This window comes from Lepidothrix coronata, unplaced genomic scaffold (assembly GCF_001604755.1).
Source record: "Lepidothrix coronata isolate B3197 unplaced genomic scaffold, Lepidothrix_coronata-1.0 Scaffold22, whole genome shotgun sequence".
NCBI classification, from domain to species: domain Eukaryota; kingdom Metazoa; phylum Chordata; class Aves; order Passeriformes; family Pipridae; genus Lepidothrix; species Lepidothrix coronata.
The window spans coordinates 5678741-5692972 of NW_016690202.1; the positions used below are offsets into that span (position 1 = coordinate 5678741).

A 14232-nucleotide genomic window follows, 5' to 3' on the forward strand; every position below is an offset into this window, starting at 1 on the left:
ATGAGTGTAACCCAAAACTGTGTATTCTATAGCCTTCCATGCCATTTCCCAGAAACTGTTGTCAATAGACTATTCGCACCCTCTGCCCATAGAGCCTGACTCCTCAGGCTATAAACTAGGTGTTAAGAGGCCTGTGAGATAGGAGGATGCTCTTGTCCTCACACCCTTTGTGGAACTCCCCGCCCTGAGGAGAGTATTGAGCATTCCTGCCTGAACTGGAGGATATATAATCTTGGAGTCTTGGAACATTTTTAACCACTCGTGGGATCCAGAAGGAAGACTGCAGTTCATCGCTCTCAACCTCAGCTGGACTGCAATCACCACTTTTGACCAGACTGCAACAGCTCTCCCACCAGCAGGTTTTTTTTCCCCTCTCCCTTTACTTTGGACTCAAGCGGGGCCCAAGGAACACCACTTTGTTCATGCCCTCAAGGTACTGGGTTACACATTTGGGTTTTGTGGGTTAAGACCAATTGTTTGTTTGTATGATTGTATTTACTGTATTATTTTAATAAATTGTTATTCTGACTTATACTCTCTCCTTTGAGTTGGGTTCATTGTGCTGGTTAACTCTTAAACCAGCACAAATAGTAAACGCTATTGACAGCTTTTTGGTATTCAGTAAGAAGGTTTATGAAATTGAAAGTGTAAGCACAACACTCAGCCAGTGTATGTCAGAAAAATATCATTGGAATAAAGCCAGGAAATCGGTCCCCTATGGTATGACTGGATTTATTAAATGCAGCATGATTTCAAATGTGAATTGGAAGTCTTTTCATCTAGATTCGCAGCTGTGCAAGCAAATGTAAAATGCTGCCAAATACATTGTCATTTATTTTCAAAGACAGTGGCTTTCTTTTGCTCTTAGATGTAGCATGTCAAGCCACTGCCCTCACTGATGTGAAAGGCTTCCCAGTCCAGTCTTTTATTTTTACCTTATGCTATAGAATTAGTATGGAGTTGTTTTAGTGATCAAAACTATCCAAAATTGCCCCTTCTCTGCTGTTGATCACTGTGGTACAGAGATAAATATTTGCACCTGGGACATTTGAAGCAGTGACATAGAAGAGAGCCAGGCTGTACATGTTGGCATAATGTCCCACCATGCAAGGGAATTAGCATGTCCTACTTTGAAATCTGGATTATATTTTAATTTTTTAAAACCTTACTTTGAAATTTATCTCATATTTATAAATAAGCAGTCTTTTCTTTTGGGAAGTCTTCTTTGCCTTTGCTTTTTCAACTCATTCAGAGTTCTGCTAAATGCTATGGGAGAGAAAGGGCAGAATGGAGGAGAATCAATTAGAAAAAAAGCTAATTAAGCCTCATGGGAAGCCTATTAAATACACTTAGTGTGGTGCAGCAGGATTTCACAACCAAGCACTCTAAGAATTAATGTATATAAGAACAGCAGTCCACATTATCAAACTCAATATGGCTAATTGGCTAGCAACCATGTAAACATACGGTGACCTTTTACATTTGATTTTCAAATTAGAATACCACTTCATACAACTTAAGGCACTTGTATATGTAATACACAACTTGAACATTTTCCTGTCGCCGGAACAGAGATTTCTCTGAACAATTTTTCCTGCACTCTGTAGGCCTTGCTTGCCATGGAAGTGACAAACTGTGTTTTTTATACTTATAGACTGTGTGAAAATATGCGATGTTTATACTTGTTAGCTGTGTGTCTAATTATAAGGTTTGAGAACATAATATGTTTATAGTAAGAAAGTCTTGAGAAATTAGAGATAAAAGTATACCTGCAGATTTAGGAAAGCCCCTAAAAGCAGATTAATTAGAAAAGGCTTTGCATGCCAAGAATGATTTCAGGTCGCGTGAACAGAACATCAGGTCCAATGACCTGGAGACATTAGATGAGTGCACAGACTGAGCTATCCAATCACCTTGTTGTGAGCATGTACCCTGAACAAACTAAACTGTATAAAAGTGAACTGATTTAAATAATAAATTGGACATTGCTTTGATCACATTGATCGGTTGCCGTGTCTCTGTACCGCCTCATCGATATTTTCCACCCTGCTTTCTTGCAACTATAGCATTCTGAAAGTGATTTCTACATTTTTATGCAACTTCAAAACTTAATGAAAGCTTCTTTTGCTTTTCAATGAGTACACCTGTATCGTCTTTAAAGTCACTCGTGCAATGGAAACTCAGAATAAGTACAGAGATTTTAGAAGACCAGTAAACTTACTCATAATTATGCTCACAAAAAGCTTTTAGATTTGAAACAAGTATTAGTCAAACCTGAAATATAAGCAAGCTAGACACTGTCCATGTCACAGGTCAAATCAAAGGAAATTAATCTTTTCCAGAGCATAATTTTTTTTATAGTTATTGCAAGTCTTGCATGAACAATCTTTATCATAAAGGTATTTTTACAAATTTAATCAAAAGGGCCCCACTCTAAAGCCAAAACAACTGATATGGTTCACTTTTGATATACAGATGGAAGTTAATTAATTTTCATCAGGCTCTGTGAATATTTTGTTTTGTAGCATTACTGTGAAATGGGTTTGAGTCAAAAATAGAAAACAGGAAATGATGAATGAGGGAAGCATTTTCCATGGGCGCTTCTGGAAAAAAATCAATTCCACCAGCTGTATTTGCCTATTTTTATGCCAAATATAGCATGAGAATACAACATAGCCTGTTTTTCTTAAAAAGCCTTTTTTTTTTCCTTTTGGAAGAATTGATGGCTCCTTCCTCCTGTTTGTTTTGATCTTTTTATTAAGACCTTTTTTCCAAAATGCGCTGCTGTAGCAACACCTGATGAAGGTCCCTGCTCAGTTGGAAAGTATTGCAACAGTAGATTTTTTTCCTCTCTTCATGCTTAAAACAGAAAGGACAGGTTCTTCATGTCATATAGTAACACCAATGTATGTAGTTAGCAGAGCGCCTCTTGGCATATTGCTGATTCCTGGAGTCACGATGATGCACATCACAACAGGAAACAGCAGAACATTATTTCAAATAAGTAAATGCCTACTAATTTGTCACAGCACTAAATCATTACAGAAGCTAAATAAATTTTTTTCCTTTACTCTTTGTCACACAGCACAAATAGATTATTGACTTATATAAGTAAGTCCTGTTTATACAAAATAATGATGTCCTCATACCTGTACAAATAAAATAAACTGTAAGAGGCCAGAAACTTGTTCTTCCACAGTAGACGTGCTTTCTTTTCTGTCATACAAGATCTTACCACTCTACAATGGTTTATTTTAGTCAAAAACATTTCTTACCTAAAAAAAACGGAGATTTTATCTTCTTTCACAGTGAGAGAACAGAGAATACTAACTTCTCTCTCATCTTACCACTCAGGCAATTTCCACAGATTACAGGAAATGAAAGTTTGCCCTGCATGTGGCAATGTGACTCTTCAAAATAGCAGTTTCACCCTTAAACAACACTCCCCAAGGAGGTCCTATACCTAGTTTTCACTTCCAAGAGATATTTTGAAAATATTAAAGGGGCTGGAGGTGCAAAGAAGGGGTTAACACAAGTAATACCTCGAGCCAAGTTCATCAAGATTTCAAAGTGCTAAGGCAAAGATCTTCCAGAGTTGTAGACCCATGAAAGAGCTGCTGATTACAATTGCCTCTCCAAAATAGAGGCCTTCTCATCAGATTGTTTGAATGAGTTCCTATAAGTCTCCCATTTTCGCAACTGTTTTAACTGATGTAGAGTTTCTGGTTCCTTTTGTAATATTAAAAATGTTATTATCAGCTAATGCATGTGTCCATTTTCTTTCAATGGATGTACTATTCTGAAATCTTGACATCCTAATTTCAAAGACATTTATCAGCACAAATAAACAGAAGTGTATTTTAGAATTTATTGAAAAAAATCACCAGCTTTGCAGAAACATGCCATAAAATCAGCACTTGTGAAAAAACCTTAGTTTGTTGACTAAACCCCCGAAGGAGGTCAACACTAGCCAGCTGAAACTGAAAAGCAATTCTCCAGCAGTTTCTCTTCTCTTAGAGCAATTCCTCCCTCATGAAGGGAGGAAAAAAAAAAGATCTGCAATTTTTATCATTCTGTCTCATCAGTGTATAAAATTGTTTTCTATAACTAAAAAAAAAAAAAAAGGAAAAATGCAAAAATCAACCTTCACCCCAGTAAACTTGGGGGTTTAAATGCTTCATGTTTTAGCATCCTTTTTAACACTTAGATTTTGCAATATTATCAGGATTTAATATATTTGATAGCTTACATACCTATGAAAGACTGTTTTATTCAAGTCAGAAACAATAACATTTGCCCAGAAATTAATCACTTTTAAAAAATAATGGGTTTTTTGTCTGGTTTATTTGAGGTTGTTTGGTTTGTTGGGTTTTTTTAGGTTCACAGATTTTTATTGCTCTTCTGCACTGCTCAGATGGGTAAGTCAAACTAAGGCAGTATGGAAATACTTGAAAATTAAATGATGAAGTATAGAAAGCAAAATTACTGAATACAGGTTGCCCTCCAGAAAAAAGTTAGGAATAGTCAGACAGCAAATGAAAACTTTTCCCTTAATTTTTCATTTTTTAATCACATGTACTAATCCTAATTTATCACAGTTTGCAAGCTCTTTATTAAGTAAAGCAAACTTTTAACATAAAGCCTTGTATTAAAACCCCCAAGTTAATCCATCTAATAACTAATATCTATCTACAGACTAAAGGGGAAGCAAGGAGATACATGATTTTTTAAAAGAAGTAACAATTTAATGTGGCTTTTATTGGGCAATGCATTTCTGATCTTAAATGAAAGAAGAATCTTAGCTGAGAAATCAAAGCCAAACATGCACTTCATGCAGGATGCAAGAGTGTGCAAACATTACTCCATTCTGTAACTGAAAGCCAGAGAGAGAGAATGACCATGCTACAGTCAAAGATATGACTGAAATTTCTGAAGAAAAATGAGAGTTTTTTCTTATACATTTTAAGTATCAAAAGCAGTTGAATGCAAAAGGTCACATCAGTAGTCTGATGGTCTTGCCAGATTTCCGGACAGGTTGTAGGGTCTCTATGCAACAGCAGCTACACTGATATTGCTAATTAAGCTGCTCAGCCTAAAGCTAGCCAATATTTGATTTTTTCCCCCGGAGAGGTGAGAAGGATTTCTCCCACATTCTTTCTAACTAGGTATCACCTAGGCTATTACTACAAGGAAAGAAGAAAAATGGCAGGTGCTAAATCCAAGTTACCAATAAAATAAGGACATTTACATATTAAAAAAAGGTTATTTCATAATACAGAAACCTGCTTGTTTAGCTGTTTTCTCTTTTCCTTTCATTTGCGGATCAGAGATGGAAAGGGGAAAATCAAGGTCAAGTCACTTGTTTAAGAGATTGGAAAGAGTGAGGGAAGCTAGTTGCATGTTAGGAAGACAGTTGTTCATGTTTCAAAACATTCTGTTCATGTATTTTTCCTCAAAAACCTTCCCAAGCAGATGTTTGAGAACAATGTGGTGCTTGCACAAAGAACTCAATTATGGTAGCAAGCTTGACAAGAAATTACAGAAGGTGGGTTTAGGATGCTTCGCAGCCACGTGGTGCCTCAACAGAATTTGCATCTCAGACAGGAATCAAACGAGCCTCATGCTGAGTATGGAACTGCCCCGGTTAAACTTTTTGGAATAGTGGCAGCTAGGCCATCAGGAGGTCTATGAAACATAAAATCATCTGCTTTTGAATAACCTCCTGGAGCAGGTTTGTACACTCCAAAAACCCATTAAGACCACTTGGGAAAATGTTACTGACCTTCTTCTTTAAAGTAAACCAGGAGAAAAAGGATTCACCTGAGAAAAGGCGCTCAGCAAGGTTCCCTGATTCACTTTTGCAAGCTGCCTTAACAGTAGTTTCACCTACTAGTAAAAAACCAAAACAACAAAACCCCATCCTACCTTCTATTTCAGCTTACCTAACATCAGCTGGAGTCTATGAAATATTTCTTGCCATGCTGGCTTCTCCTTTTGTGCCAAGTTCCTGATCTTATACCTTCTCTCTGAGAAGCTAACCAGACTCAGTCTCTTCTCTACACCCCTTTTTACCATCTTTCCGTTGTTCTCATGGCTCTTCTCTTCAACCAAGCATTGGGTTTAAGTAGCAAGGTCTTGTAAAGGGGGGCAGGGCAGAATGGCAGGGGTGGCTTCTGCGAGAAGACACCAGAAGAGAGCCACTGGTCTCTACCCTCCAGGGACCTAGCACTGCTCAGCAAATGCAGTGCATGTGGTTGGCTCCTGCTTTTCTCTCATGACTGCCCTGCAGTCCAGCAGGTGAGCAAGGCTCCACCACAGAGCTGTAGCAGGCAGTCTGATGAGGCTGGTACTGGATTTACCAAAGGCATTGAGATTGGCATGTGGAGCTGAGAGCAGGAGCATCCTTCCCTGTGTACAGCTTCTAATTGCACATCCTTGGCTAAGCATCCCAGATTCCACAACTGCCCTTGTCAGTGTGGGCCCAGAACAGCAATAGAACTCATAGAGGGCAAGGACGTGGAGCCTGCCAGAGGGTGTTGCAGTGACTGGATGGTGCTGCACCTGTTTCACTGTGCTTTGTGCAGGAAGGCTGACACTGCTTGGCTTATTGGGTATGCTTGCACTTCATTGCTTGCCCAGCATAGCCACAACAAGATTGGCTCCTCAGCACCCAAACACGCACATACTGCCTGCAGTAGTAATGTTCTTTGGTGTATGCTTTTCGGGAAGGACTTGGTGGCAAAGTGATCCAGAGAGCAGGGTGTCAGTGAACTTCCCAAAGAGGCTATGATGGCACACGGGGTGTTTTCCCACAAGCTGTTACAGCACATGCTGCTGCCTGCCTTGGGGCTGCATACCCACATCCTGACAGCAGAGCATTCACTGGGAATCTGTCCAATCCTACCTTCTGTCTCGCTTCTGCTTGGAAGTCCCATGGGTGGTGAGGCACTGGCACAGACTGTCCAGAGAAGCTGTGGCTGCCCCATCCCTGGCAGTGTTCAAGGCCAGGTTGGATGGTCTTGGATGGCATCCTGCTCTAGTGGAAGATGTTCCTGCCTGTGGCAAGGAGGTTAGAACTAGACAATCTTTACAGGTCCTTCCAACCCAAACCAGTCTATGATTCTATGACTCTATATTGCCCCTCCTCCTACCCAGTCCCTCAAGGCCTCTGTGCCTAGAACACCAAATCAGCCACTCTGTGACATCAGCCCTAGGGCCTGCAGGCACTATGCTGGTGGCTGCACTGGAGGCAATGAGCCCTCGTTCCTTGCAGCTGAGACGTGCCACTGGCAGCAATGAATTTGCTGTGCCTCCTTGTCCTGCTGGCTATGTGCAAGCCCATGCTTGGCACATGGGACACCTGCAGGTAAGGGGCCTCAGGTTCTGGAGGGGAGCTTGGGCAACCCTTACTGGGTTTTTCCTGTCACCTGTGGCCATATCACAGCTTTCTGAACCTCATGTGGGAGCTTCAGTTCCTCGACAGCACCCAGATTGCTGGCACAACTTGTCTGCAGGACTCAAACAGAAGTGGGCAGATAGACACGTGCCCTGCTGGCCATGCAAACAATGCCATGTGGGGAGGAAAGTCAGATGACCTTCAGCCTGAGCAGCAGCAAGGCATTGAGCACAACAGCAATGACTTTCTTCTTACAGAGGGACCTGTGGGCTCTGGCCCATGGCTGCTTCCTACGGCCCCATGACTTATGACTATGGCCCCACGGCTTCTGATGACAGCACATTGAGTGTCGGGGGTGGCACAGGTGTCCAGCCAGGGGCCTGGCCTGGCATTGTCAGCATCCAGGATACCCAGAAACCAGGCACAGGGCATATCTGTGGAGGGTCCCTCATCAGCACACAGTGGGTCCTCACAGCCGCCCACTGCTTCATCAACACCAGGTAAGGAGGAACAGGGAACAGGGATATCCCCACAAAACTAGCAGGTGCCCAGCTGGCAGCACTACATGCTACTCCCATCCCATTTCCTTGCAGTATACCCAGTGCCTGGGCATTGCAGAGCCCAGCTGAGACACTGCTCAGGGAGAAGGTTGCACTCCTGCTACTGCTTCCTAGCAGCCTCCAGCTTAACACTGCCAGAGCCTATGGCGTGCTAGAGCAGTCACACCCTCTGTAGCACTGCTTTGTTCTCCTGTCTTGGGAAGCAGAAGGCAGGGAACTGCTGGGCTGCTGCAGCACATGGCTATACTCTCTCTCATCCCTTTCTCCATCTGCCTCCCAGGAACATCAGCATGTGGCGTGTGGTGATCGGGGCCACCCGGTTGACTCAGCTGGGCCCTGAGGTGAAATTGCGCCAGATTAAGCAGCTACAGGTTCATGAACACTATACTCCTGGTGAGGAGAGGAATGATATTGCCTTGCTGGAATTGGACCAGCCAGTCCCATGCAGCCACTACATACAGCTGGGCTGTGTGCCTGATGCCACACTGAGAGTGTCAGAGCTGAAAACGTGCTACATTGCTGGCTGGGGTTCCACCACTGCAAGAGGTGGGTTCCCAAAAAAGACATCTGCCCTGAGGGCAAGCTTGGAACACCTGGGAGATGGGTTGGGGTTCCCAGCTGCAGAGGCCAAAGCCAGAATCAGGCTGCAGGATGTGTGCCTCTGGAGAGATGGTCCAGAGAGATGGCCCACTCCCCCAAGCCAGACAGAAGGAGGACAGCATGACAACATAGTGTCCCCCTTAGGGAACCCTAGGGAAGCCCTAGGGAAGGGCTTCACCCCCAGATAAGGAAGTGAAGGGAACTGGGTGCTGCTGGGTGCTCATTCCTGTCTGTGCTCATAGATCAAAGACCAAGTGATGTCCTGCAGGAGTCCAAGGTCCACCTCATCGATGTCCAGCTCTGTAACAGCAGCTGGTGGTACACGGGGGCCATCCATACCCACAACTTGTGTGCTGGTTACCCACAGGGCACCATGGACACCTGCCAGGTAGGAGCCACTCAGCCCCCAGCAGCATGGACAGCCCCATCACCACTGTTCAGACACAGCCCAGCATCTGCTTTGCCTGGCCAGTCAGTTCCCCAGCCCCAGGTCCCCACCGCTGATAGGGCTTCCCTCCCCTTCCCCATCTGCAGGCCCTTGCCCAGTGCCCCAAGGCTGGCACTCTGCCCAGAAAGCCCGTCTAGTGCTCTTGGCAGCCCAGACATCCAGATGCTGACCCTGGAATGTCCATCCTCTGTAAATCCAGGATCCCTGTGCAGAGATGAGAGAGAGCCCACAACCTGCTCCCAGCCAAAGTTCTACAGGCTCCAGCACCTGAGCAGAGCCTTTCTCTGCCAGGAATACAGCTCTGGCAGGGGCTATGAGAGAGAAGGAGACAGCCCTAGTGCTGCCAGCAGCCACCTGACACCAACTTAACTGTCTCTGCTCCACTGCAGGGTGACAGCGGTGGTCCCCTGGTGTGCAAAGATGACGATGCTGCCTACTTCTGGCTCATTGGCTTGGCCAGCTGGGGAAAAGACTGTGCAAGAGCAAACCAGCCTGGAGTCTACACCTCCACTCAGTATTTCTACGACTGGATCCTGGTCCAGATAGACCTGCAATCAGATAAAAGGGCATGGAGTCATTTTGTGACTGCCTCAAACCCCTCTCAGAAGCCAACACCAATACCAACACCAATACCAACACCAACACCAACACCATCCGGCTGGTTTAGCTCCTTCCCACTCCCACTGCAGCAGGTGGTAGAATTTTTTACTCAGCTGCACGAGTTCCTAGAGGCCCTAAGGAGAAAACTGGCTAGAGAAGCAGGATGAACAGGATCCAGTGCAGGCTGCAGTGGACCATGACCATTTCCTTCTGGGGCAGTGCCTGCTGATCCAAAGGCAGCCTCAGTACCAAAGGCCTGCTCTGTCCTGCCCATGCTCCTCCTCTGCATGCATGCAAATCCTGAAGTTAACTTAGCTGTGGAAATAAAGTTTCCTAGTTTCACAGTTAACCATGTTTTCAGCCCTATTCAGTATCCTATGCAAGGCAAGGATTTTCACAGAGGGTACTTGCAAAATGAGGCTGTGGCAGACACATCAGGCACAATGGGAAGGAATCACTCCAAAGGATTGAAACTGTGCTTGGTCAGAGAGGAAGGCGAGGGTGCAGTGGAAGAAGGGAACACAGGTCACAGAGCAGTGGGGGGCTTACAGATCTTGGGAACAGCAGTTGGAAGTGTAAAGTGTTTTAGGCTGCCTACCTGTCTGAGTCTGTCTGAGTCTGTACAGTGCAGCAGGGAACTTGAAACTGGACTCTCTCATGACCCAGAAGTCATGATTCTAGAAAGACCCAAGCTTTGCACCAAGGACTGGGTATGGAGCTTGATATCCAGCCACAAATAGTACAGGGATGTATTTAAATTAATTTCTATACTCTTATTTGAGGAATCTGTAAACAGTGCTTATGAATCTCGGGATTGAAGGTGTGTTTACGTTTCACTAGAAAACATCCAATCTGGATCACCTGGAAAAACAGAAAAGGACTGGACTGTGTTCATGTTCATATGGTGGTTATGGATACCTGGGTGCTAGTAAAGGCGTTGCTCTGTTGATGTCAACCTGGTTTGTAGCAACTGTGTAAATCTCTGTGTGTCTGTTGGTGTTGGCTCCTTGGAATGCACACATGCATCAACACACAGAGATGGCAAAAGAAGCAGTCAAATCCATCAGGCTGGATGAGTGTGAGTGTCCACCTGATTCAGCTCTACCAGACCCAAATGCAGAAATCTCCTGTATCCAAAGTCTACTGGATCTGGCTGATCTGCAAGAGAATGGGGAAGGCAGTCCAAAGCAACTCAGCAGCAAAGGTCATGGTGCAGACAGGGAGGCAGCACTGGCTAGGCTGTGAAAGCACTGGGGAGGGTAGTTTGATGCCTCCTCCTCCTCCAGCTTCAAATTGCACATCTTTGGACTTATGTGCAGAGCAAACTTGATACAAAATTTTTGGTGCACCTCATGGATTTTGTATCAAGTTTGCTCTGTATATAAGCAAAAACGTTGGGGATATTTGGTTTGGTTTGGTTTGATTTGATTTAGGCAGTTCATTTTAAGGTTATTTTCTTTTTTTTTCCCTTTTATCTGGTACATCAATTCTCTCCCTCTTAGAGAAAACCAATGCAAACAACTCCATTGCTTACTCATGTTCTTTCATGTCTTTTCAGTTCTCTCTTTTTTAACTCTTGTCTAATTTAATTGTGCTCAAAGACAGAATAGGAAACCCCTTTCAGCACTGGGGAAACATGGGCTAAAATGAAATAGCTCTCATTCATGCATGATGATGTGCTGGTTTTGGCAGGGGTAGAGTTAATTCTCTCCACAGTGGCTGGTAGGGGGGCTGTGTTTTGGATTTGTGCTGAACACGGGCAATATAGAGATATTTTTGTTATTGCTGATCAGTGCTTACACAGAGCCAAGGCCTTTTCTGCTTTTCATACTACCTTGGTGGTGAGGAGGCTGAAGGTGCATGGGAGGTTGGGAGGAGACACAGTTGGGACAGGTGACCCAAACTGACTAAAGGGATATTCCAGACCCTATGACATCATGCTCAGTGTATAAGGGGAGGGAAAGAAGGAAGAGGATGGTGTGTGCATGCAGAGTGATGGCTATTAGCTACCCGTCTTAGAGCTCTCAGCTGTGAACCTATGGCCTTGCAGAGCAAAATGAGAGAGTTGGAAGTCAGGACTTTCCAGGATGGAGAGCTGATGGCACAAGAAATAACTACCACTCAGCAGAGGGGTGCTATGAGCCATAATGCACTGTAGAATGGCTGGAGGCATGTATTGCTAACAAATGAAGGCATAACTATGGGAAAAGAAAGGTTCCTGCTCTCACTATGAAATCTTCATAGGATCACAAGGAATGGGATGGAAATATCTGGAGTGAGTCCTCGGACTCTGAGTTTGAGACAGATTTAACAGATTTGGAAGTGGTACAAGTGCAACTCCTCATATAGGTGGAGAGGCAGTGGAATGTGTCAGATGGAGGGGTACAGATCACATACACTTATAGCCCAAAAGAGTTAAGGGAATTTTCAGAGCTCTATCGGCAAAGGAGTGGGGAAAGAATGCTGATATGGATTTTGAGAGCTTGGGATGATGGTGCTGCACCCATCCACTTCTTAATGGGTGAAAAAGATCTATTATGCCCTATAGCCAGTGATGATCAGATACAACAGATGCTCAGTTATGAAATATCAGGGGTCCTGGTGGGCAGGATATTGCTGTCTCTACTGTGTACCAATGGTTGTGTGCAGCAATTTTAACAGCATATGCAGATACTGCCAAACTACTGTCATCCCTCAGAAATTGGTGTACAATGAAAGAAGGTATTAGTTTACTGCGTCAGATGGGGGTGGCTCATGTGTTGATTACAGGATCTAGTCTAGATGGGGCAACAGTAGTGACAAGTATAAAAATGCATCTTTTGAGAAGGGCAAAACCTGTTTCACTTAAACACTTGATTGTACCAGAAGTCATGAGTGCTACTGGTAGGCATAGGTGCCCTAGCAAATACCTTGAGAAACATGGGGGGTGTAGTTTTGGAACCAGCTGTGCAGGTGATGGATGAAAATAAGCTGGCAAAACCAGAAAAGAGCTACCTTAGGGGTGACAGGGAAACAAACTGGTGTCCCACAATCAGAAATAGAAATAGAAATATTTCACCATCACCAAGTTAGTACCTGTACAAAGAAATTATTCCCCCTCCACCCCACTGCCACCTTACCTCAAGGCACTACCTGGTAAATGCCAAAACAGGAGAAATGACAGTTTTGCTGCCACTGTAGTCTCTTAATGTAAGGGGAAGTGATGCCTCTATGTCGCTTTAACTATAAAGTGGCAATCGGGGGGAACTTTACTGTCTTAGCTCTGGTGGATACAGGGGCTGAAATTACTGTATTGCATAGTGATATAACTAATAAAGAAGCTACATCACAGATCTGTGGCTTGGGGGGAAATCCCACCCCCACCCTCCAAGCTAAGGTTACTTTAACACAGGAAATACTGCCCCATTTGTCATGACAGTGCTAATTCCCCCATTAAAGAATCTATTTTGAGCATTGATATTCTGGCAGGATGAACTGTTGAAATGCTAAATGGTTGGAGTTTTTTGGGGACTCTGTAAGCAGAATTTTCCATTGGATTTACCATTAGGCCTATAACCCTTCTGCATGGGTTCCTGCAGTGGAATCCTGTTGTGCTGTCTGTGCCTATCAAGGTGGTGACTATAAAACATTCCTAGGAATCACATTCCAGGAGAGGAGAGAAGGAAATTATACAAACTATTCAAGCACTTCAACAACTAAGAATCCATGACTTGTTTTAACAATCCTATTTGGCCTCTTTGGCCACCCACCTACTCACCCACACACCTATGTGTGTGTATTTTTCTATATTTTTATATTCACATCTGTTTTTAATCTCTATAAAATGCCCTCTGGTTTTTAATATTGAATATCTCATTAAATTTATGTCTGATAAATTATTTTGTAGTCTTTTCTCTTTTCTATTTCTTTAGAGAAGTTTCCAAGTCAGAGATCACAATCCCAACAGCATTATGATCCTACTGCATACAATTTAGTTCTTCTAAGATGTAGGGCAAGAGCTTCAAAAAATAGCTTACCCAAACACAAAGTGAGATTGCCATCAAAAGACAATAGTTACAAACCTCAGATCCATAACAGGACTTACTTAATTCATATTTTTCTTCAACAAAAATCCCAGAAAAAATACTTTTTATTCACATGTTTGTCTCCACAAACTCACAATTTTCTCTTTTAGGAAGTAGGATTATACCTAACAAACAGTTCAGAGCTATCAGCTATCAGCTACCACAGGCACTACTTACCTCTGATGTTACTTCTAGACATAAACGAGGTAAAATTTATCCATCTCAAGAAGTCTCACTGTACATAAGCCAGGCTGAGAATTTCTTGTTATTGTTACAAAATGTAGAATGACTAACAAATTAGGATACTATGGTAATGATATCATAACTGATGGTTCTTAAGTAAAATATTAAATCTGAGTAATAGAAGTACTATAGGACTGAATAGGGCTGTGTTTTCATTGCTATTTGTTAGTTATGCAATGAGAAGGAAAATTCCTCTACAAAAGTGATGACTAGGACTTTTTCAAGAGCTTCCATTTCATAGCAGCTCTTGCCTTCCTTTCCGCCTCGTAAAAACATGCAGTGTGAGCTGTGGAAAAAAACACATAATGACAACCAGTTAGT

The 14232-nt window shown here is 43.2% G+C and overlaps 1 protein-coding gene across 1 annotated transcript; it reads left to right on the top strand.

Annotated features, from left to right (window-relative positions):
- Positions 1-7225: 7225 nt before the first annotated feature.
- LOC108494037 (acrosin-like) lies at positions 7226-9916 on the top strand. Its single transcript, XM_017808107.1, has 5 exons — positions 7226-7366; positions 7654-7896; positions 8237-8502; positions 8799-8944; positions 9394-9916. Exons 1-5 carry the CDS (start codon positions 7296-7298, stop codon positions 9769-9771), a joined length of 1104 nt encoding a protein of 367 aa, XP_017663596.1. The 5' UTR covers positions 7226-7295; the 3' UTR covers positions 9772-9916.
- Positions 9917-14232: the final 4316 nt, after the last annotated feature.